The sequence below is a fragment of the Anabrus simplex genome, chromosome 6 (genome assembly GCF_040414725.1).
Source record: "Anabrus simplex isolate iqAnaSimp1 chromosome 6, ASM4041472v1, whole genome shotgun sequence".
Lineage (NCBI taxonomy): Eukaryota > Metazoa > Arthropoda > Insecta > Orthoptera > Tettigoniidae > Anabrus > Anabrus simplex.
In genome coordinates this window covers 234,268,996-234,294,075 of record NC_090270.1, presented here as the reverse complement: position 1 = coordinate 234,294,075, position 25,080 = coordinate 234,268,996, and the positions used below count along the sequence as shown (strand labels likewise).

Below are 25,080 nucleotides of genomic sequence, written 5' to 3'. Positions count from 1 at the left end.
ACCTTTACATACTGTTGACTGAATACTTCTACCTTCACCATATCATTCCCATACTCCCACCATTTCTCCATTAATTCTCATAATGAAAATGGGTGCTTTTGTTGACCTTCCACTTCTAAAACCAAACTGATTTTCAACCCTCAACCTTATACTACTTTCCAGTATTCTTTCCATTATCTTAGGAACATGGGATATCAGAGTAATTCATTTTTGCCAATCTTCAGAGAGACCTCCTTATTCTCGCAGACAATCCTGAGAACTCGATATGTTCACTGCAGGCCTACAGCTCCAGCTGCCTTTATCATCTCCACTGAAATTTCATCCATTCCAGCATTTTTTCCAGTCTTCGTCTTTCTTACTGCCATTTCAATTTCTTTCATTGTAATTTCTTTATCCATTTCTTCATCAACTAATTGCCTTTCCTGGTGGTCCATTGAATGACTGTCTTTAGTTCTCATGTTCAGCAACTTCTGAAAATACTCTCTCCATCTATTTCATCCTTCACAAATCTGGTGTTTACTTGATCTCTCTTTTTGTTTCTTAAGATACCATACAATAATTTCTTGGTGCCCTGCATGTGTGAATACGGCCCAGCTTTTCCTCTTTTCTTCCTCCACTACTTTCTTGGCCAAATTCTTTGCCTCCACATATTTTCTTCTATTTTCTTCAGTCTTAGTTGTTTGCCATGCTTTCCATGCCATTTTATTTTCCTTCACTTTATTCTTTACCCTGTCATTCCACCAGTGTGTCTTTTTGTTTTTCACATTTTCTGATGTTCTACTACATACCTTTTCTGCACATGCAACCAATGCTCCCTTAAATCCTTTCCATCCATTTTCATCATTCCCCATCTCCATCCTGGGTACCAAGGATATTATTTTCCTTTGAAATTCTTCTTGTATGCTTTTCTCCTTCAACTTCCAAACTAATTCTTTTCTCTCTTCTTAATGGGGGTTTTTCAATTTTTCCCGCTTTCAGTTTTCCTGTCACAACTATGATCTCCACCAAAGGCTCCCTCAGGCATGGCTGTAACATCTAAAAGGTTCTTCTGGTGTTCTTTCTTGATGATTATATAATTAATCATGGTCTTTGTTCGTTTGTCTCCCCGACAATACCTTGTAATCGTCTGACTGTTCTTCCTATACTAGATGTTTCCATCATTTGGTTCCTCATGCAAAAATCCACCAACAACTCGCCTTCTGGATTTACATTTCCTTATCCAAAGGGCCCTACATAATCTTTCTTTCCTTGTCTATTTCCATTCCAACTTGTGCATTTAGATCTCCCATCAATAGCACTTCCTTATCTTCTATCTGTCTCTCCACTTCCTCTAAAAAGTCCTCTAGATGTTCATCTATGCAACCCGTTTGTGGGGCATACAACTGGAATAGATCTTTCATGCCATTTTCAAACTGGAGTCTCATCACCATCATCCTATCGCTGACGCATTTTGTAGACTCCACATATTCTTGGATTTCTTTTCTAAGTATGATGGCCACTCAGTTTTTTGCTTTAGGTCCTCCGCTATAATACAGCCTGTATCCTTCTTTCAGAGGAATCTCTCCCGTACCCCTCTTCTTGGTCTCATGTAGTCCAAGTATATATCTTCTTCTTTCATGAAGTCAGCCTGTTATATATACAAGGGCTGTTTTTATTTTCAAGTTCCGATAGGTCATAAATAATAGATGTATTGAGATAACAAGATGATTTTATTACCAAAAGATGTGTATATTCTTACTTATTTTTCTACATTGTCACCATGAAGATTGAGGCATTTGTCATAATGAGAGACCAGCGTTTCTATACCCTCTGTAAAGAAGTCTGCCGCCAGTCTATACCAGATCAGGAAGTTACTGTGAGACACTACATCGCCTCCGGAGAGCTATACAAAACAAACGAAGGGGCTTGCTCTCATCTGGCGTGGTTCTGATCCATGACAATGCACAACCGCATAGTGCCAATGTGACAAAAGAACTTCTCCAGAAGTTCAAGTGGGAGGTCTTTGACCACTCACCTTACAGTCCTGACCTAGCACCCAGTGCCTATCACCTCTTTCGAGATTTTTTTTTTTTTTTGCTAGGGGCTTTACGTCGCACCGACACAGATAGGTCTTATGGCGACGATGGGATAGGAAAGGCCTAGGAGTTGGAAGGAAGCGGCCGTGGCCTTAATTAAGGTACAGCCCCAGCATTTGCCTGGTGTGAAAATGGGAAACCACAGAAAACCATCTTCAGGGCTGCTGATAGTGGGATTCGAACCTACTATCTCCCGGATGCTTTCGAGAATTTAAGGCGTGGTTAGGTGGACAACACTTCGCTAGCAACGAAGAGCTTCAAGATGCTGAAAGGACCTTCCTGAGGTAGAAAATAAAGTTCACTGCAGTTTGCCCAATATTTTTATTTGCATTTGTACCTTCACGTTCCCTCAAATAATACTTTGTATTAAAAAAATATAGCTACGGCAGGACTCAAACTCGCGTCGTCACGGTTCGTAGACAAGTATGGTGACCACTCCACTTAACTGTGTTGCAACTCTCCAAGTATATACGTGTTGCATTGGAATTGGGGATTCATCAATTTTTCGGAAATTATTGGGTTGCGGACCTGAAATGTTTAAGTAAATTGTGTTCGCTTTTTATTGTTCTGTCACCTCCGCTTGGTCCGAAGCGGATCCTGCCTCATGACATTTGTCTTGAATTTTTTCGAAGACAAACGCTTATTGACCTAAACCATTATACATCAGTTACTGTTCAGTGGTCCCCAACAGCGACAGTAAGCTTGTTGAAATCTATTGGACAGAGGATCTGAACTCTCCTCGTAAAAACTATAAGAAACTGCTGCACTGGAGACACTGATAAGTTTCAGTTTCTTGGAAAATCTAACCTATTTTCAATGTCTTCTAGTACCTTGTTCATTGTGGCTTTGGTAATTAGATATCTTTGTTGAAATCTTTCTTCTGACAACTCTAAAAAGTCTTTTTTTCTTAGTTTCCTTTGCCTGTTTTATTTTATAAACAGTCTTTTTTACACCAGTAAAGTTTCAAACTTATGTCTTCTACATTTATTTATATATATATATATATTATGGCTTCTTTCATGTGGCAAAGTTAGGGCACATGGCCCTTTCTTACACTTAACCACAATACAACAAATAATATTAAGACTGCCTATTACTAATCATACTAATTATACTACTTATACTATTTTCTAATTAAGTTTAAGTTACACACCCACACAATATGCAGCTTATTAGCTCATTAATTCAGTCCTCTTTTCTCTCTCACACAGACACTTGCGCACTCACACTTACAATTTACACACTTATCAACTATCCTTACATTTACATTGTATAAAGCTAACAGAAACATTTTTAATTTTTCAATTACCAATCACACGCACACAATACACACACTTCAATTGGTAACTCTCTACAGGAAGTCTCGGCAAGATATTTTAAATTTGAGGAAAGAGTCAATGCCCCTGACACTTACTGGCAGGGAATTCCACAGCCTGGAACCGGTTACAATAAAAGATTTATTATACGCCGAAGAGTGGTGAAGAGGAATAGCTAGAGTGGAGTGCGAGCGAGTGTAATAGTTATGGAAGGAAGAGAGGAAGTGAAGTTTAAATGAAATATACTGGGGGGAAGTTACTATGCAGGAGTTTGTATATTAAGATAAGTATATGATATTCATGTCTCTTATCAGGTTGTAACCAGTGCAGTGCTTGATAGTAAGGAGTAATATGCACATCATACCTTAGGTTAAAAATGAATCTAAGGCAACAATTCATAATATGCTGCAGTTTCCTAGTTTGTTCTTTAGTAGCGTCTACCAAGATTACATCACAGTAGTCAAGGATAGGAAGAATTAGGTTCTGCCGCATATTTAGTGGTATAATATCTTTATTTAATTTCAGTGGGTGTAGAGTAGCAAACACCTTCTGACCTGCGTTTTTGATATGTTCTGTCCAATTTAGAGTTTCAGTCATAGTCACCCCAAGATTTCTCACTGTGTTACTGTACGGGATTGTGCTATTATTTATTTGTAAAGGAGGAATAATCGAATCGTTGATCTTGTGTAGGAGCTTCTGGGAACCGACAATGATAGCTTGCGATTTTGATGGATTTATGAGAAGTCTGTTTGCGAGAGCATATTCACCGAGTTGTTTCATGTCATCATTTATGCATTTTACTGCGTTTGGTAATGCGCTTAAACTGCAATGGTAATATATTTGGAGATTATCAGCATATACAGTAGGTGATAATTACATGTTTTTAGAGAAGATGAAATGTCATTGATATACAATGAAAAAAGCAACGGTCCTAAAATACTACCTTGTGGCATGCCAACTTTCCTTGTACACCATTCCTGAATTTCTTTCGTGAGTTATCACTCGCCGCCTCCGATCTTTCAAATGTGACTTAAAAAACTTCAGTACTAAAGGGTCAAACAAGTAAGATTCCATTTTCTTAATTAGTAGCTGTAAGTCTATTGTATCAAATGCACCACTGAAATCCAGTAATGTTAGTACTGTAACTTGTCGTCGTTCCATAGCTAGTCTGATGTCTTATGTCACTTTAAGGAGAGCCGTGGCGGTGCTGTACCCTTTCTTAAAGCCCGATTGCAAATGGGTCAGGGAGAGAATAGTTATTTAAATATTTCAATACTTGCTTGTATACCAGTCTTTCCAGAGCCTTAGAAAGCACTGGAAGAATAGAAACTGGGCGATAGTCAGAGGTCAGTTTAGGATCGCTTATCTTGGGCACTGGGATGACATTAGCTTGTTTACTGAGTGCAGGGAAAGTTCCATTTCTGAGACAGTAATTGAGTATATGTGTGATAATCGGGAGGATAGCGCCTATCATGTAATGTATGAAATGCATAGGGATGTCGTCTACTCCTACTGTTTTAGATTTAATAGAGTCCCTATAGTACTTTTTAAAATGAAAATTGAGGACGGTTAAGTGGAGGGATGGCTGTTTGATTCGTATTTAATTCTGCCTGATTGATTGGTTTAAATGCGATTCGTTCTTCAGAGAAGTATGTAATAAGCTCGTCTAGGGGAACAGTTGGTTCTCGTTGCTGTTCTTAGCCTTTTACAATACCAAGTGAGCGTAGTTCTTTCCAGGAATTCCTTGCATTCAGTTTACCTTAAAGACAGTTTAAGTACTTAAATTTCTGATTTTTTTATTTCTTGCTTAATTCTGTTCCTAAGTTCCCGATAGTTTTCAAAATCGGATTCGTTAAGGGTACGTTTGTACCGCCGGAACCACGAATCACGGCGAGCCATCAAATTCTTAATTTTGTCATTTTAACCATGGGCAGGGGCGGCGACTCACTTTCACTTGTCGTTTGGGAGCGTGTTTGTCGTATAGACTAATAATGAGGGAATTTAGTTTGTCTGTTTTTGCGTCAATATCGTCTAGTAGTAGAATATCATTCCAGGGTAGGTTGTAGGCATCATACTTCAGGTGATCTAAATTAATCTCTCTTATATTCCTACAAGTGGTGAACTTAGGTTTGTATTTGGGTATGCGAAGAGAATAGGATAAATAAACTAGGTCATGTGTTGAGATAGATGGAACAGGAATTTGGCCGTGATTTAAAACTTTCTGAGGATTGTTAGTTATGATTAGATTGATTAGTGAGTGTGAAGTGTGATTATTGCTATATATATAGCTAACAGTACAAGGGGATTATGTTTAACTTAGATTGACAGAAACGCTGCCTCCCGAAAGAGACTGTTGATTGTTGCACACACACACACATTCACACTCACATTTCAAAAAAAATATGCACATAACTAACACTGTTTGAGGCAAATTTGAAACTCATGGTAAACAAGAATCCTGTTACATACTTTAAAACTAGCCCTATTATAACACATTCACTCATTGACACTGAGTCTGTGCTTTGCTACACTGCCTGATGAGAACTTCTAGGTCCCTAGGAGTGATCAGAGTGGTTTTCTTGCCGTCTCGTGTAATTACAGTCACAAGTCCATCCTGAGTATACACATTCCGCAGTCCAAATGCATCGCGTGCCTTATTCAAAATCCCTTTTTTTGTTGCTGTGAGGGATTCCGTGACCATAATGTTAGTGCCCTTCAGTAGTCGCTTCGCCCGCCAGGCTTGGTCCCGCTGATAGTAACACAGAAACTTCACAATTATTGGCCTGTTCCCAGTGGCCACTACGTTGGCCATCGTCCTGCGCTGGCCACCCAATCTGTGACATCTATCGATACTGTCCATGCCAATATCTAACTTAAGTCTGTTTTTAATGACATCTATGACAGCCCCGTAGGCGTCCTCCTCGGGTGATTCCTTAACCCCGTGTATCAGTAGGCAATTTCGCCTACTATACTGGGCAGCTTCATCAGCCATCTCTTGTTTATCCATCGTCTGATGGATCTCCGCAATGGCCTGCTTCATGTCAGCTATCTCAGCACACGTGGAGTCTCGGAAGTTCTTAAAATCGGAGCTTAGGCTGGTGAGCAGCTCCTGGGGGTTGGTGGCACTGCTGTCTGCACTGCGGTTGGATGCCATCATGGCTTCCTCCAAGCGAGTTTGAAATTCAGCCATACGGTTCTCGTACTCAGACAACCTCTTCTCGATGTCCTTGAGAGTAATTTTGATTGTTTTAAATCAAAACGTGTATTTAGTGATGACGATTCAGCACACACAAGGTATCCCAGCTGCTAGTTATCTTGATAATTAGGCAGGTAAGCGCGGAGCAAGTTTACACGTGACTGGCTGTAGTCATCATGATGACTGTATCCATTTTGAAATATTAGCCGCTGTTAAGAGGTTTTTACACAGGGCTTTTGTCATGTTAATTTAAATGAAGTATTAACAATTTGTTGAGTTAACAGTTCTTGATAGGACGACCATTTTATTAAATTATGTATTAAGTCTCCTTAACAGCAGTCTTAACACTTAACATTCATTGAAGAAACTGGACCATAATTAAGCAACTGGTATGCAGCCATTGATACTTAGGGCGATTGCAAACTGAATGCAATCATAAAGCATGACTGTCAGTTATCCCTTGAGTCGCCGGCTGGACTCGAGGCTGTCAGCAGATCTTGTGAATATGTCATCAGAGGTGAAAGCCATACTCATGAGCGTCGAACAAGACAATCTGTTCTCTATTGGTCTTGCGTAGTAGCGAGGTCGCTATGGCAACAGTTATGTCACTGGCTTGGCTGGTGAAAACCCCTTCACCCCATGCCTCAACTGGCATATGCATTCTTCTCATCTCCCAACAGTACCTGCTTTCTGTGCAATATCACTATGTTTTGTGAATCCGTCACTTGTGAAACTGGTGTCCCTATGTATTAGTTAATATTACAGAGGAACAAGCAATAAAACTGTAGAAGGCAATGAACTCTTGCATATATTTTATTTTTTCATTAAATGTGCAACACACACAGCTGGGTAATGATTAAGCACACGAGATATTTGCACACTGCTGCGCTCGCAATTCAACTTCACAAACTAATGACAAACTCCTCGCTTACTGTACCGTAAAGTTGTAATGTACAACCATTCATTTCTCATGTCTGGCGCTAGGTTATGGAATTCTCTCCCACTGAGAGTTAGGAACTGCACTTCATTAGCCTCTTTCAAAAGACCTTGCCGGGATTCGTCCTAAATGCATAGCCAATACCCAAAATGTCATCTTAGGTAAGAATTTTTTTAGCATCCTGTTTAAAAGTGGCCAAGTGTTCAGTATTTTTGTTGCTGCTGAGCTGTGGTGTTCGTCTGTGGTTCCTAATTTCTCAGTGAACACATTAGATTATGTTTGTACATCCTAGATTTCTGAAGGATGTCTGTTATTAATGTTACAGCCAAGTACCACACACTCTGCTAAAAGACACGAGTGATGTGTGCCTGTTTGTGGCAGATTTAAAGAAAGGGAAGAAGGAAGATCATGAACCAACACTAGCTCATTATCGAGATCTCTTGGAAAGGAATGGTGTAACTGGAATTACACAGGTAAATCTCTGTTAAATTTGCAGAACTAATCTCCTTACATATTGTGTAGCTGTATTTAATTATTCTACTGGCTGTAAGTGCCTGATATTCAGGGCTGGGGATTTTTAGTGTTAATTTTTCAGAAATGTCATGAAAAATATGTAAAATATTGTGTTTAAGTTAAAGTGGTGAAGTAATTTTGTGAAAATTTCATGATAGTTTTTAGTGTCGTACATTTATACACAATGTTATTAAATCAATGAATGATATTTGTAATTTTACAATGCTTGGTAAAGCTAAAGGTTCCACCTATTCACCTTTTCCACCTTTAGCTTTACCAAGCATTGTAAAATCTTGAGTCAGTACGGACAAAAAATGAAGTTTTTAATACTAAATAAAGATATTTGTAAGACATAACGTTTGCAACATTTACGAGAAAATAAAGGTTAAAAACAGTAATAGTAAATTATAAACATGATATAGGCCTGTATCATGTCTATAAGTACGGGCCGTGAAAGCATCAGTGGCAAAATTAATAAATTGTACCTTCTGAAAATCAAGCTTACTAGGTTAAAAATTTTTTTAAAATATGGGGCGTAAAACAAAATCGTACACAAAACGGTCTATCTCTCATTACTGTTTATTCATCAAATATCAGCATACAACATGTGAGAGCATTTTGCTCCTTCATACTTCTTCTCATACGGTATCTGACAGTACAAGAGTGTACTGTGAGAGAGAGAGAGAGAGAGAGTGAGTGAGTTCACTATCTACTTTTGAAACAGGTAACCACCATGACTGCATACACTTACCAACAAACTCTTTAAATGGATCACCTCTTGCTTTTAACTTGATCAATTCTTCTTCTTTTCCAACCCCGACGGTATTAGGTGTCGAGGCCTTGGGATTCTTTCATTTTCACATTCTTTGTGACCCTTGTCTTTCTTTGGCGGAGACCTTCATTTTCGAAGTTTCGGACCCCTTCAGTCTTTTCTCTCTGATTAGTGTTAATAGAAGATGGTTTCCTTGTAGGACCTTTCTTAAAACAATCACCACTACTCTTTCTTTTAATGCTTCCAGTATATCAATTACATTGAGCAAAAATTTATCATCATAAAGTACACCTTTAGCTAATCTGTTTAACTCTACATAACCTAAAACCAAATCACATTGTTCACGAACCTTTGAAAACTGCAGTAATTTACTGAACTTTGTTTTTAGTCTATCAAAATTATTTACTCTGATCTTGGAAAGTAATTTTGTTGGTTGAAAAATATAATGTAATGCTTGAAATATTTCAGTATTACGTTCATCATTCAATAGCTTGGCTTCTAGTTTGCAAAGTGTTAATTCAGCACATAATTGTAATGAATTCTGGGGCCTGTTCCACGAACGAACTTTGCAACTTTTCACTTTGCATTTTTCAGTTCAGATTTTGTTCCATCACTTTTCAGATTTAGCTTGCAAAGTGAAAAGTTAGGAATCTTTTCACTTTTCAAGCCTGTTATGTTCCTCCATTGGTACAGAAATGCAAAGTGCAAAGAAATGAAGTGGAAAGTTTTCACAAATCTTGCAAAGAGATGATTCCCTTTTCATCTGTTAATTAACAAGTATGTACGCTAGTTTCTCAGCATAGAATTTTGTTTAGTGATATAAACATGTTACGACGTGAGTTTTTGTTAGCATCAAGTGAGAACAGTGATGAAGAATCCAATAAGAGAACGTACAAAAACAAGATTAATTTTCATAACCTCACTTCGACTGACTTTCGCGAGTGATTTTGTATTACAACACAGGTTGACTTTATTCATGAAATGATCTGTCATTTATTGAAACGTGCAACAAAAAGAAGTCAATTCCTTTCCGAAAAAGAACAAATTCTTATATGCTTACATTATTAGTAAATGGTGCCCAGCTGCATGGTGTAGCACCAATGCATGGGACATCAAAATCAATTATTTACAGAACTGTTACCAAAGTCGTAGATGTCATAGTAAATGTAATATTTCCTAACAGTACGTTGGCCTGATAATATAGCGACGGGATTTCTAATGGTGAATTTCCTTCTGTGTGTGGATGTTTTGACGGTACTCTCGTTAACATTGACGTGTGTCATCATTTGAGAGGTTATATTTAAAGTTGTCAAAAAGGACGTCACGCTTCTCCTTGACAACTTCCAACACAGCCAGCTTCTTGTTGTAATACTAACCTTTCTTTCCCGTGATAAAAACTTAAACAGTACCACAAATATACCGTAAAGTTCGCCGCGAAAAGTAAAGCATTAAAATCATAGAGTATTAGGCCTATACAGTTTGCTCGTGGAATTAACTAGATCGGATCACTCATTCGCAAAGACTTTTCACTTTGGGAAGAAATTGAAAAGTACAACCTAGATCATGGTGGAACAGAAAGACTTTGATCTTTGCAAGAATTGAAAAGTGCAAAGTTGAAAAGTTGCAAAGTTCGTTCGTGGATTGATTGATTGATTGATCGATCAGCACCTTCAGTTAATTTGTTAATTTTATCATCAAACTAACCACAACTGTATTAGTTCACATTTGCATTTTAGATATTCAATTTGTGAAATTAATAAATGCGCTACAGGTTCCTTATGTGTCTGAAATTCTAATATAGGTTTTTTAAATCAAGTTGAAATTGAAAGCAATGGAAGAAGCCTAGATTTTCAGAATTTTACATTTGTTTGGGTTACAAAAATATTCCTCAACTAAGTTTTGACCCTGAGATGATACTGATGATACTGTACTGATTGAAAAATTCTACAGTTGCTTTAAAATACTCAAACAAATATTCCACAGAATTAAACCAACTTGACCATCTTGTCGTAACTGGAATAGGAAACAGTTTTGGCATGAGGTCAGGATAGTTTACTGCAACAACTCTTTTATACTGTGATTTGATTTTACTTGCATGTCTGATAACACTTTTCAGACTTAAAATAACACAGTTAAGATATTTCTCCTAAGACGTTAGGACACAAACATGTGAAACCAGTCAAGTGATCTATTAGTACTGTGTAATAGGCCTACTGCTCAAGTGACAGAGACAAACGACTGTTCATTGAGTTCTATTTCATTCTTTTGTATTAATATTGCATAATACGATTAATGAAAGTGTATGTCCAAACCTTATCCCTTTTCTCTCTACGGGGTCGAGTATGAAGTGAAATGAATCTTCGTAGCAAGTTTTTACGACCGTTTGCCCTTCCTGGCTTCAACCTCATCAGAAGATATACAGTAATAAGTTGAAACAAATGATGTGATATAAGAATAAATAAAACTGATTATATTTACAGTATTTATAGGCCTAAAAGTCATGTGTTTACCATTTATTGTTATCTTTATTTTTTTAAAATTTAGAAATACTGCCTTCCAACAAAGGTAGCCAGTAAGACTTGGAATAAATCCTACATTTTTTATTTGTTAATGAATAGTGTAGAATACATACATGTACAATTTATATTTCTTTGTACCCAGAAGTTGCTGCGTGAAGTGGGAGGCTATAGAATATTGGAAAAAAAAACCCCACCTTTTGCGGCTATAAAAGCGGGAAGAAAAGTCTAATAGGGAGGAAATGCAGTCAATTTTTGTATGTAGGTTAGATGTAAGTTGCGATGGATGAAAGAGTGATGGAAATGTACTGAGAAATAGCATGTTATGTGCAATTATGTAGAATAAGTCAGTCAGTTTCCCCAATTTTCCTTTGGCAAAACAGTTGCAAGGAATCCCTACCAAAGTGGTAGTTTACAAGAAAACATCATGAAGTCTTACAAGGGGAATCTCACTCAGCAGCAGAAAATATTCATTTATTGCTTGATCAGGGCTAGGCATTCACCAGAAAATGCTTCTGGCATTTTGTGCAAGATATTCAGAATTATATTGAAAAATGTAGCGTCCTTTGGAGACAGTTGAAACAACTTTATTTGCATGTGCATTGCATAATATTTTATTTGTTGTAAGTAGTAAAAGATAATGGAGCAACTAGAAGAGGGGAGAAACAGAACAATGTGTAGTTGTTCCTGGTGTATGGAGGAATGAGAATCTTGTAGGATTACTGAGGATAAGGGGGCAAAGGTCTGCAGAGGATGGCGGGAAAGTAAGAGATATTTACCAGAAATATTTTAATACTACTAGTTTTGTGTCATGGCACTGGGAACATGATTGAGAAGCCTATTTTGAAATATAACTTACTTTAGTCAAAATATATCAGTAAAAGAAATTAAAAAACATTGTGGAAGGTGGTGGCTCTAGAAATTTTACTGAATTTTCATATATTGGAATGAACAATCATGTTTAATTTCTTGTATTAACTTGGCTGGAAATGTAACATGTACCATAATTCATATTTTAATCTAAGTTATGCTTCTTTCATTCAATATTTTTTAAAACAAATTATATATTATGTGTTATGTCTGAAAAAATGCCATCTGAGTGGGTCAGATGGTTGAGGTGCTGGCCTTCTGACCCAAACTTGGAAGGTTCGATCCTGGCTCAGTCTGGTAGTATTTGAAGGTTCTCAAAATTCCGGCACCTCAGCGTCTCCGAAAACCATAAAAGTAGTTAGTGGGACGTAAAGCACATGACATTATTATTATTATTATTATTATTATTATTATTATTATTATTATTATTATTGTCTGAAAAATAATATCAGTGTGATATTACAAGAATGTAACATAATAAATAGAAAAGAAAAAAGTCTGAAAATGTAAGATATACTATGATTTGTAATTAGGATTGGAAGATTTTGCACTTTGTAATAGCCGTGAATTTTAATGCAAATTTTGACTGAAAATGCAAATAATGTTTAATTAGCAAATATTTGCAATTTTGTAAGTAATTCATTATAAATGCATTATTTTTTAGCAAAATCCATGTTTATCGACAGGAAAATCTCCAAAACTCGATATTCAACTTTTACTATCAAGTATTAGTAAGGACCTTATTTTTTGGTGAAATAAAAATGTTGATTTTGGTGTTAAAACTGACACTATTTCAGTAGGTATTTCGTGAAATAAATTTTCATACTGTTCGATGTTTCTTGTGAAATCTTCCTTGTAGTAAGGCGTAAATCTAACGAATTTTGTGATACGAATTTTTAAATGGAACTCCTATAATGTATCTTTGTTGTTAAATCTTGGAACAATAAAATATACAAAATGTTATAGAAATAAGTATGTAAATCACTGATACCTCGAAGTGAAATTAGGTGGTCTGTCCTGTAATATGAATCTATACATAGCCTACATTTTCTTACATGTTGAATTACTTGTCTCCAAAGTACAAACTAAGCATGGTTTTAACATGATCAGGATGCAGAGCTGTGCACCAGTCAGAAAATACCTTAATGTAAGCTGACCGAGCTCGATAGCTGCAGTCACTTAAGTGCGGCCAGTATCCAGTAATCGGGAGATAGTGGGTTTGAACCCCACTGTTGGCAGCCCTGAAGATGGTTTTCCGTGGTTTCCCATTTTCACACCAGGCAAATGCTGGGGCTGTACCTTAATTAAGGCCACGTCCCTTTCCTTCTCATTCTTAGGTTTTTCCTATCCCATCGTCGCCATAAGTCATATCTGTGTCGGTGCGACGTAAAGCAAATAGCTAGGTTAGCTAGGTTAATGTAAGCTGAGAAGCTCCTCTAACTGACAATATTACGATATTAGACATCTGGAACCATAAATCTTGCGAACACTTAGATGCAAATTCGCTGTGATCTTCTACCAAACCTCCTAAAACTTAACTAACAATGTCTTCTTTCTTCTCCTCTATCAGATGTGCTTTCACTGCGTTTTGCAAAGACATATAGCCCTGGAAAATGTTCATGGATATGCTGGTACTCCCCAGCCAGGGATGAATAGCTCAGGCGCTTAAGGCGATGGCTTGCTGAGCCCATGTAGGCAAGTTCTATCTTGGCTCAGTCTGGTGGTATTTGAAGGTGCTCAAATACGTCAGCCCCAGGTCACTAGTTTTGATGGCACGTAAAAGAACTCCTGCAGGACAACATTCTGACATCTCGCATCTCCAAAAACCGTAAGAGTAATTAGTAGGACATAAAAACAACATTTTTACTACTCAACCAAGCAGTTTATTTACAACAGGCCTAATAATACCGTCATCTTTTACAATAAAGACGGTATTATTTATATTTCCTTTTATATTCATCCACTTACTCATGCCAGGAGTATCCAATTTTTCTACAGGAATGTTAGGTTGCATGAATGCTTTTGTTGTGCTTGTTACAAATATTGGTCTCTATCACGTTTAAACATCTCTGTGTTGTCTAGAGTATCGCCGATTGTTACTTGTCGCTTAGAATTATGTTCATTTGCTTCATTATTCTCCTTTTTTGTGTGTTTTTGATTCTCTGTAGTGTTTATCGCAAATATCTTTCCATTTCCACTTACTACGAACATTACAATATTCACACATTAGAATCTTTCTTGCTGCATGAAATACATCGAACCCTCGTTGTTGTATTCCTCAGCCCTCGAAAAAACTGTTGTGACTTTAGTTTTTGGCTTTTTTATACATAAATGCTAGACATTTGCCAATAAAGGTTCATAAGTAGCGAACTCTCACTTCCAAAGAGTATAATGCGCACTGCTGTATCTACGACCGGTCGTGTTACAACCACAACGCCATTTGGTGTAATTGATTTACATGGATGGTTTGCCTTAGAGATCGCGGAACTGAATACACAAACTTTCGATACATAGTGCGCATCCCTGTGTGTGTGTTTGTGTAGAGAATATACAGTGCTACCAACCCACCGAGAAGGAAACTACAATGTCAAGTTCTCAGAAGCAGCATTTAAACATTTGTTGGAGAGGTTTTCTGATGCTATTTTGCATTTTTCATACCAAGTTGAGTATATTTCATGTTTATTTGTGCAGTTCATGCAATAAATCAGATTTAGCGATATTTTGTAAGTTAATTTTGCTACTTTGTTACGTTAATTATGTTAATTAGGTTACTTATGTATAGTACGCGAACCTTTTCTTCAGCTCTAGTTTCCATTCAGCACTATGGAGCTCAGGGCTCAAGAAAAAGCTCGCGTACTATACCTAGAAAGTCATATATAGGCAAGAAAGAAGATATGAAAAAATGTGTGCGTATCGCTATTTAAAAAATAGGCCCCTTTCAATTAGTATTAATTGAATTGATCAATTATTAATCGATTTATACAACAGTCATATGACCTTTTATTGATTATTACTGATTAACTATATCTGCAAGATGCGAGATTGTGTCACTTTGTTCCTGAATTTCTGGCTTCAAAAAAAGTATCTATTGATTGGTTGGTTGATTGATTGATTGATTGATTGATTGATTGATTGATTGATTGATTGATTGATTGATTGATCGATCAATCTAAATGGCTGCCTGATGGTAAGGAATATTGCATGGCCCAGTAGCATGCCATCTATAAGCACTTCCATGGTATGCCAGTAGATGACATGTAAGATAAACATACACACAGAGACTTCTCAAAGTGACACCCTCTGTTGTACAAGAAATACTCTTCTGTTTATGGTTTGGTAGAGAGGTTGGTTGATAGCCCATCGGCAAAGATTCCTTATCCACATGTACTTCTCTTTCATCACTGAAAAGTACTCCCTTAGTGCAAATGCACTCTAAATTTGACATTATAACGATAATAAAATGTTCTGTTTTTTCTTAAAATTATCTGTGGACCATCTAAGACCTTGCCATAGATTCCCAGGGTTTTGTGGACTCCACTTTGTGAATCTCTGCCTTTACTTACTACATTTTCTCTCAACTGCATCCTTCCCTGCCATCTTATACTGTTCAGTAAATGATCCATGTAAATTATGGACAACAAAGCTGAAAAATGATACCATTATTTAACCCCTGTAACTAGTCTGGTTCTCACTCCTTCTGCAATAAGAAGTAATAATGAATTAATTTTATTCTCTTTGCAGATAATACCTGTGCGACAGCTGAAAGTGGAGTATGACCAATACGAGATGAAGAGACGTTTGTGTGACCAATTTGATTGTTTCCTCTCAGAAGCCAAGGTCTCTGGTCACGTTCGACACCTTCTTGGGAAAGAGTTTGTTAAGAAACGAAAGTAAGTTTATTTTAATTTATACTTCCATGATACAGAATACTAAAGACAATAATATTTTGGGTTGATGCAAGGTAAAACAGAACAAACTGCCTGGAAGCCTCGCATACTATTTTGTGTAGTGTTAGTTTGCTTGCATTGTCCTGTTTATTTTAATTACTGGAGGTATGACACAGCCACCGTTATAATCCAGATATGTAGCTTTGCAGTTTCCATTTTGGTTGATTTCCATACTGCGGCTTACTCATTTGTTACCTAATTCCGATACTGTGTAAACATGCATATTCATTTTCATTCTTAAAAATTATAATAGTACCCACCAAAGGCTTCTGAAGCAAATATTTCATTTTTGTTATTCAAGTAGTCATTTAACCTAACTGAAGTGCGCTGTGTCACGAAAATATATTTCAGGCCCCTGTAAAATAATGCATCCTTTTCGCTATAAATTTGTAAAGGAACACCCTTACTAAAATTGAACCAGTTGCGGAGAATATTTGGCCTAACCTCTGAAATCTGTGTTGTACGCTGCCGTATCTTTGAAGTATCACATTCTTGATTCATTTCAATACTTAGTATTAAAATTAAGCGATCGTTCATTTCAGCCAGTATTTCTATAGAGTTAACAACTGCTGTTGGCCATGTTATATACGCACCTATTGCGAAAACATGTTCTCCCCATTCATTTTGAACTTGAATGTCTGTGTGCTACAGTCTGAGTCAATGGGTATAACTAATCAACTTCAACAGCACCTTTGAATTTCAGAGAGTTTGCTCACTAGTGTGTGTAGCGAGAAATCAGTGCGGAATATGATCAGTTGTATTCAATGTTAACGCTGTAGTGATCTTTAGCATTCAGTATAAATGCTGCAGTATATACCGTATTTCACGGCATAATCATCGCACTTTTTATACCAAAATTTTCGAAAAAAAATTGTAGGGTGCGACCATTATACGATGAATATTTAATACCAGTATTTGTATTACTCAAAAAATGTATTTATAACTAAATTGTATTTGATACAAATTTAAGATGTACGTAATACTTGCGTTTATACATCAAAATAATTAAAATAGTCTAAAACAAAATTCATAATTTTTTGCAACAATTCGGCGAACGTTTTTCCAACCTGAAAATAAAAATGAACGTATTAAGTTAATTTGTCATTAATTTGAGTATTAAAGTTAAAATATTACACTTGCAAAAAATTATCGCTTTGTTGTGAAATGCGGACTTACCGGTACGCAATTTATTCCAAATCTTCGGTGTCGCTATTGCAGGTTTCGCTATCTGATGCGCCGTCCTCGCCTCTGTTAATACCAGTATCAGATTCTTCGTCTCCCTGCCACACAGTCATCTTCGGAACCGTCTAGTGCATTCGAAATCCCAGTCCTTTTGAAGCTCTTGGAAACTAGTTCAGGTGGTATAAGATCCCAACTCTTCTTCACCCACGAGCATAACAAGTCCAAGGGTGGACGCCTGATATTTCCGGCGGGCGTCAATTGCTGATCGCCGCTCATCATCCACTCGTTGTAACATCGACGTAAGTGGTCTTTAAAGGGTTTATTAACACATGCGTCTAGTGGCTGCAAAGCAGATGTTGGGCCACCAGGAATGACTATCTGTCGTGTCTTATTTGTAGTGAGAATTTGCTTCACTTCGTTCACGAGGTGACCTCGGAAACTATCTAAAACAAGCAGAGCTGGTTGTTTTATTAGTGCACCAGGTCTTCTATTCCACACAGTTTTAACCCAGTCCAGGATGAGTTCTACGTCCATCCAACCCTTTGGTTGCACTCTTACATGAATTCCACGGGGAAACTGTATATTCTTAGGCATCGTTTTCCTCTTGAAAATGATGTAAGGCGGCAACATTCTCCAGTCAGCTGTAATGGCTAGCATTGCCGTGCATCGCAACTTCTCACTACCGCTGGTTTTCATTAATACACTCCGTGATCCTTTTAGCGCAATAGTGCTGTTGCGAGGCATATCAAAAAAGATTGGAGTCTGATCGGCATTACCGATTTGAGAAAGCAAGTACGAAGTTTCCTTGCGCAAACGTATGACAAATTGGTGAAAATTTATAATCTTGTCCGTGTAATCAGCAGGCAACTTTTGGCTTAGTGTTGTTCTCCTTCGCACTGACAGATTGTGTCGTCGCATGAATCCCTTAATCCACCCACGAGTCGCCTTAAACTGAGTTACCGGTATGTTGTGTTTGCGCGCTACCTCCTGTCCCTTAATTTGTAACATTTCATATGATACACTGCAGCCATTGTTACGTATTTCACTGACGTACCTAAACACTTCTTCGTCAATTATAGGAAACTTCCCTGTTTTAGGACCTCTAAACGCGCGTCTAGAAGGGTTTGTGCTTTTTTAGCTTGTTTTTTACTTTCCGCCAGTCACGCACCAACTTTTCACTCACAGAAAATTTTCTTTCTGCAGCTCTGTTCCCGTGCTGTTCAGCGAAGGCAATTACGCTTAGCTTGAAGCCCGCAGAATAGTTTCTATATTTACCCATAATCGCTTATAAATGCTTCACACGTTAATGTTTTGCGATATAAATGACTTTCCGTAATTGTTCACTATTAAAACAAATTATTTCTGCAAACACCCAAAACACAAATTAAAAACTTAAATTCTCATGCACACATGTCTACAGTAATCACGTAAATCTGAAACAAATAAATGCATCTGTGATCTGCCCATTCCAGAGCAGCCAATACTGTTAGGCAGCAAGGAAGCATGCAACAATTTATCAGTTTAGCTCGTTGGTTGCGACACACTACTGCGCTTGCGCAAAGCTCGCAAACCGGAGCTCTAGCTAGCGCGGTGTAGATCTACTGTATAGTTGACTGTATTCCGAGACGTCAGTAACAAACATTCATTTGTTTCAATTTCTTTTAAACATACGGTAATTAGGTTAATATTTCTTCCCAGTTATTGATGATTTTACATTACATTACTGACGAGTTTATAAAATAAAACCTTAATAGCATTGGATAATAATTATCTTGACTGCTTGGATAAAAGTTTTCATCCCATGCCCGGACACTTATGACGTAGTAGTAAGATAAGAGTCTAGCGATGACAACTGAGACATCGTAAATAATTCGGCTGAATAATTCCGTGGAAATCTGCGTTATCGTCTTGGATTTCACTTCGTGCGCAATAACACAGGAGCCGGCCCCATGGTGTAGGGGTAGCGTGCTTGCCTCTTACACGGAGGCCTCGGGTTCAATTCACGGCCGGGTCAGGGAATTTTACCTGTATCTGAGGGCTGGTTCGAGGTCCATTCAACCTACCTAGCCGGTATTTCCTGGCGACGTTGCCGATAAGCGATAGCTTACAGCCTTACGTATTTCAAATGGGAACTCATAATATGTAGGTGGTGAATAAATAGTACACTGTCTCGCGACCACGTTGTCAAACTGCCGATAGCCTACCGGTAAGCATAATATGTAGGTGGTGAATAAATAGTACACTGTCTCGCGACCACGTTGTCAAACTGCCGATAGTCTACCGGTAAGCCATGCGTCGTACATATACCGGTATTATTTATTTATACGTTGTGCAACATGTCGCAAACGTGACTGTGTTGCCAAATTGCCCATAAACCATACACGTATTTAAATTGCGCATTCATGTGCAACTTACGTTGCAGTTCCATTTACCTTTTAACCAGATTAGTGAACAAAATTTGGACGTGCGACGATTATGTAATTAAAGGTTTAAAGTCCGATTTTTGTATTGAAAATAAAGGATGCGACGATTACGCGGTGGCGACGATTATGCCGTGAAATACGGTATCAATGACTGAAGAAGCAATATACACTAAATCACTTGTAATAACACATGAATCCGTGAAAGGGTTTTCATTGTAGCTGAAGTATATTATGCAGTTTGATATTGTAATTTTCGAGTGACAGAAAAAACTGACATCATGGGGTTCTTACGATATGCTGCACACTCTATAGAACGCACCTGCTGCTGCTACTTAGAAAACCATAATTACTATACTATAATACAGTAATTTGTGAATTAAATAGAATTTCTCTAGTGCATACTGATAAGAACTCTGTAAATTCACAATGTTTTCTTCATAATTGGCTGGGAGACATTATGCAGTCCTAGTTTTCCTATGCAAACTAAAGTAATTTCATTTAGAAATGTGTGAGCCATCCACAGCTAGCCTTACAACCCATGATTTTCAACTCCCTTGTTTTGCTATAGCTTTCAACCGACACATTTAACTTCTGACCACTTATCCAAACTGGTTCTTTTCAGTTGTTTATTTGTATATCCTGTAATTTATTTCTGGAAATTTTGTTTCTTGTCTTAGAAATCCATGGTGGTTACTGCTTGTCTATTCAAGACAAGCCGTATTTTTCTTCCAATCACATATGGAACTCTCATGTACATTGCACATTCTTTCCACAGTGCAATTACCAATTTGCTCTATCTCTTGAATAATGTGGAGTTCTTTAGCAATGAATGATTTATGAGCTCAAACCAGCTGTCCTAAACATGTGATAGAGTAGAACGTGCCTAAAGTGGAACTTGAGAATAAAACGGAAATTTATCCCCTACAGAATATTTTCTTGGTCCTGGCGAAGCTTACGACATTATAATGTTCTTACTTTTGTATAATGCGGAATCTCCCCTGGAAACGGAAATGAAAAATGAAAGAATTCTTTAAAATCTACTTGTACAAATATTAGGAGTTGATGTAGTCCTACATACAATATTTGTACGTTTCTGGTGCTGGTATAATGTGTCATTGTTTGGACAAACTGACGCACGTGTTTGGAGAGAGTAATAATACATATGGTAGAACGAATTAAATGCTTGAAAACGTATCGGCATTATCCAACTCGTGTCAAGCAAGAAACATTCCCTGTGAGGCAGGGAAGTTCATTCGAAGTGATGAACAACTTATGAGACACCACAGTTTCAAATCAGCTACAGTCTTTCTAGCAGTGAGAAAGGCCCAGAAAGGCCAGAAAGAGGAGGAGACAGAAGAAGGAGACAAGCAAGAAGATGAAGATCAAAACAAGATTCGCACCCACGAACAGGCCCACAGTGCTTTTGAGATGTAAAGCAACTTGCCAGTACATACAACTCTTCCACTCTTCTTGAATTGATGTACACATCTCAGGACTGCATTCAGAAAGACATGATAAGAAAGAAGAGGAAAACAAGTTTCTTTGTTTGATCTATGGAAGAAAGCTTAGTGTTGTAAAGTACTGTAAAGAGTATACTGTATATAATAATAAAGCACAGTAATAACAATAATAATTAGCAAATCAGTTTACTACAGTACTGCATACATCAATCTGGATAGCTAAACGCTATGCATAGGCAGATATAGGTAGAGAGCCAGACAACGATATATCGTTGTTTCGTATATACCCGTAAAGTGCCAACCACGATATATCGTTGTTTGGATAGTGCGCAATTCTATACGAGTTTGTACAACTTGGGCCGTCAGATTGCAACATTTTATGTGTCGAGCCCATAGAGAATTGTCATTACATTGTAACTACGTCGCTAGATAGTGCGGAAATTCATTCGTTTTCATGCATTGAATTTCTAAAGTGCGTGTTCATTTAAGACTATGATCTGCATGCCGCGTGAGTAAAATGGCGACTAGCGGGAGAAGTTATTTTGTTAACAATGACGAACTGGCTGTATATCTTAATAATTTTTAGTAAAGAAGGGGATGATGAAGACTTGGATAAGGAATTCACTCCTCCAACAAGTGAGGAAGGGGAAAGTGTTATTGGGAGTGATAACGGCGAGTTTACTGTAAAGACTCAACCCCGTGCTTATTGTCCGAGTGTAAACATTGAAAGTGGTAATGACCATCTGAGTGACAGTACTGATGATGATGATGGCTGTAACAATACCCACCAGCAAAAATTTCATGTTTTCCATGAAATTCAATTAGGTCAAGATGCAAAATACCAACCCTCACTTGATTATTATGATACTCTCGGCCCGAGACACGCCCCTTCGTCAGACGCAAACCTATAGCGTATTTTTATTTTATTTTTCACGGCTCAGTTATGGAACCTCATAACTACAGAGACAAACAGATATGAGAAATCATGTCTTGTCACCACATGCCAGAGCACAGCAGTGGTGCCCGGTTACATTGACTGATATGAAGGCTTTCATTGCTGTTTTGTTGGAAATGGGTATAGCTAGAAGATTACTTGTAACTAATCTCATGTTTAGACCCGTATTGAAATCTGCTATAATATGCTTACAATATTGTGTTTTTTTTATAATTCTACCTTTTCAATACATATTTTGTTATTGGGTCAAAAACCCCCATTATATTCCATGGTTTGGAAATATGTTCTCAAACAGATTCCAATTGATCTTGAGATTCTTCATCTTGTGAACAATGATAATCTATCACCATCTGGTCACCCTGACTACAACCCATGTGCCAGGTTCGATCCCATTGTTGACCATGCAAATTGTATATTACGATACCACTGTACGTAACTCTTAAAATACTCAAAATAAAAATGTGAAACTTTACATGTTTATTCATCTGAAATAGGACATTGCAAAGAAGTCATCAGTATATATCGTTCAGTTAAATTTTATGGGGTTTTTTTTTCTGTTTTTTTTCTGATTTTTAAATTTTTGGTGTTTGAAATTTGTTTGGAAAATATTTTTTTCAAAATACTCAAGGGTATTTGTGTTTTTAGTTCAGCAGTAAGAGTGTATTCTTGTTAACATACAATAAAAATTTCAAGTCATAGTTATAACATTTGTGAACTATATAGTCCAGAGAGTGAGAACCTGAAAAATTCTCTAAATCTGTCTGGCACTCTTGACATACTGTGAGCACCCGGTCCTGGCACTAAGAGGGTAAAGCAAGTTTTACTGTATTACTTAAACTAATGCCACGTAAATGACACGATATGTGCGCAGCACCCTTCTTGATTTTGGCGAGAACAGATTTGTCAACAGATTGGGTGGAAAATACCAATTTGGGGCCAATGACCTAGATGTTAGGCCCCTTTAAACAGCAAGCCTCATCATCATCATTATGAAATACCAACTTACAGATTTTTGTATGTTAGGAGTATTGTACTGGCGTAGACATAAATAATAACCGCACTCCAAACTTTCACAGGCAATTTTTGAAAAAACAATGTGCATGGTTTATTCACGTATATTCGAAAATTGTCCATTTCTCTTCATACTGCCAAATGCTTCGCCTAATCATTTGTGTATTGTTTGGTGCGTAACATTTTGAGGAGGAGAATATTTGTTCTTGTTAGCACATTTATCCTTATTCACCATTTGAATGTCTAAATCATTCTGCATTTGTGATTCACGTCCAGAGTGTTGCTCATACATACATACATCTTCATTATAGACTGTTATGCCTTTCGGCACTCAGTCTGTGCAAGCCTCTGTGAATTTACTAATTGCTGCCACAATCCTCTAATTGTAACTAGTTCTGTGGACTCATTTAGTCCTATATGTCTTTCCTCATTAAGACATTTTATGCTTAACACATTGAAAATTGAAAGTCCTGATTCCTTTCATATCTATATAAAAATACCTTGCTTATCGCATCACAAACCAAAGTCATGCCGCGTATTGTCAAAGAGCTGTAACGTTCGAGATGGCGATCAAAGTCCTCTTGCATGGTTAACTAGCATGACTACAAAACGATGTTTAATAACCCACTGGTCTAAAATATAAGGCTTCAGTTAACAGTCCAACATTACATTTGTTTTAGAAAGTGTGTGGTTCTGCATTAGTTGCAATAGTTGATACTTTTATGGGCCCTAATGCAAATATCTCTATATTGTATTCTTTTGTTTTCCACATCTTTTAAATTCTCTCCTCTCATCTTCAGAAACAGTAGATACAGCTTTCTTTCTGTATCCCTCTTGGATAGTTTTTATTTGTATATTCAGTAAGACGTTTTCTTATTTTAACAAGTTCCCTTTCTTAGTCTTTTGCAGAAACTTCTTAATAAGGTTTTACTGTACTTGATTTTAGTTAAATTTAAGTAAAATGAAGTAATTATATCAGTCAAAAACATACGAAAGATTGTTTTACTGTACAAGTCCCGACACTTTCCTGGAAATATTTCACAAATTTTCTGAAGCTCTTGATCCGTTAATACCTATCTGTTGTTTTACAGCCTGAACCTTTAGTTTTGCATTTATTCAAAACTAAATACTTAAACACAAATTGGCATTTGTGCACCAGAAAACTGTTCCTAAATTTCAGTCTAAACATCCATAGTAGATTTATAAATGAATCTACAGAACTCAAAAATATGCTGTTCAAGACTTAGCTGAGTAGCCCTCAGTCTTGGGATACAGGCCTCCGTGGCTCAGACAGCAGCGCATTGGCCTCTCGCCGCTGGATACCGTGGTTCAAATCCCGGTCACTCCATGTGAGATTTGTGCTGGACAAAGTGGAGGCAGGAGAGGTTTTTCTCTGGGTACTCCGGTTTTCCCTGTTGTCTTTCATTCCAGCAACACTCTCCATTATTTCATAGCATCTATCAGTCATTAATAAATCGCTTTGGGAGTGGCGACCCCATCATACTAATAGCCTATATATGGTTCATTCATTTCATCCCTGCCCCAGTGAAAGACTGGATAACTGGGTGCAGGTTTTCATTTTCTTGGGATGCAAAACCAGTTACTTCGTAGTACTTTGTCAATGCTTGGAAGATTATCTCAGACTAATGAATTGCACTGTTCTGCGATAGCTATACATGGAATATGTTGCTTATTTCCACTTCTTGGTACAGGGAAACGAGAATGGTATGGGCTAGATAAAGTTTGTTACTTTCTTTGATCTGCCTCATTTTCATCCTTGGCTTTGACAATGTGAGAATGACCAAGGTATGAGTGATGTTAGTAACACCATTCATGTCCGGCCCCACGGTGTAGGGGACAACGCGTCCACCTGTCACCCGGCGACCCCGGGTTCGATTCCCGGCCAG

The 25,080-nt window shown here is 37.5% G+C and overlaps 1 protein-coding gene across 3 annotated transcripts in view; it reads left to right on the top strand.

The window, feature by feature from the left end:
- Positions 1-25,080, top strand: part of LOC136875681 (ribosomal L1 domain-containing protein 1) — a 161,799-nt gene that overhangs the window by 46,180 nt on the left and 90,539 nt on the right. For 2 of the 3 annotated variants that reach the window (XM_067149235.2, XM_067149236.2), the window contains 2 exons: positions 7,850-7,997; positions 15,937-16,085. In XM_067149235.2, coding sequence (XP_067005336.2) covers positions 7,850-7,997; positions 15,937-16,085 — 297 coding nt within the window. The remainder of the gene's footprint in view (positions 1-7,849; positions 7,998-15,936; positions 16,086-25,080) is intronic. The other variant, XM_068228101.1, reaches the window with a different exon arrangement.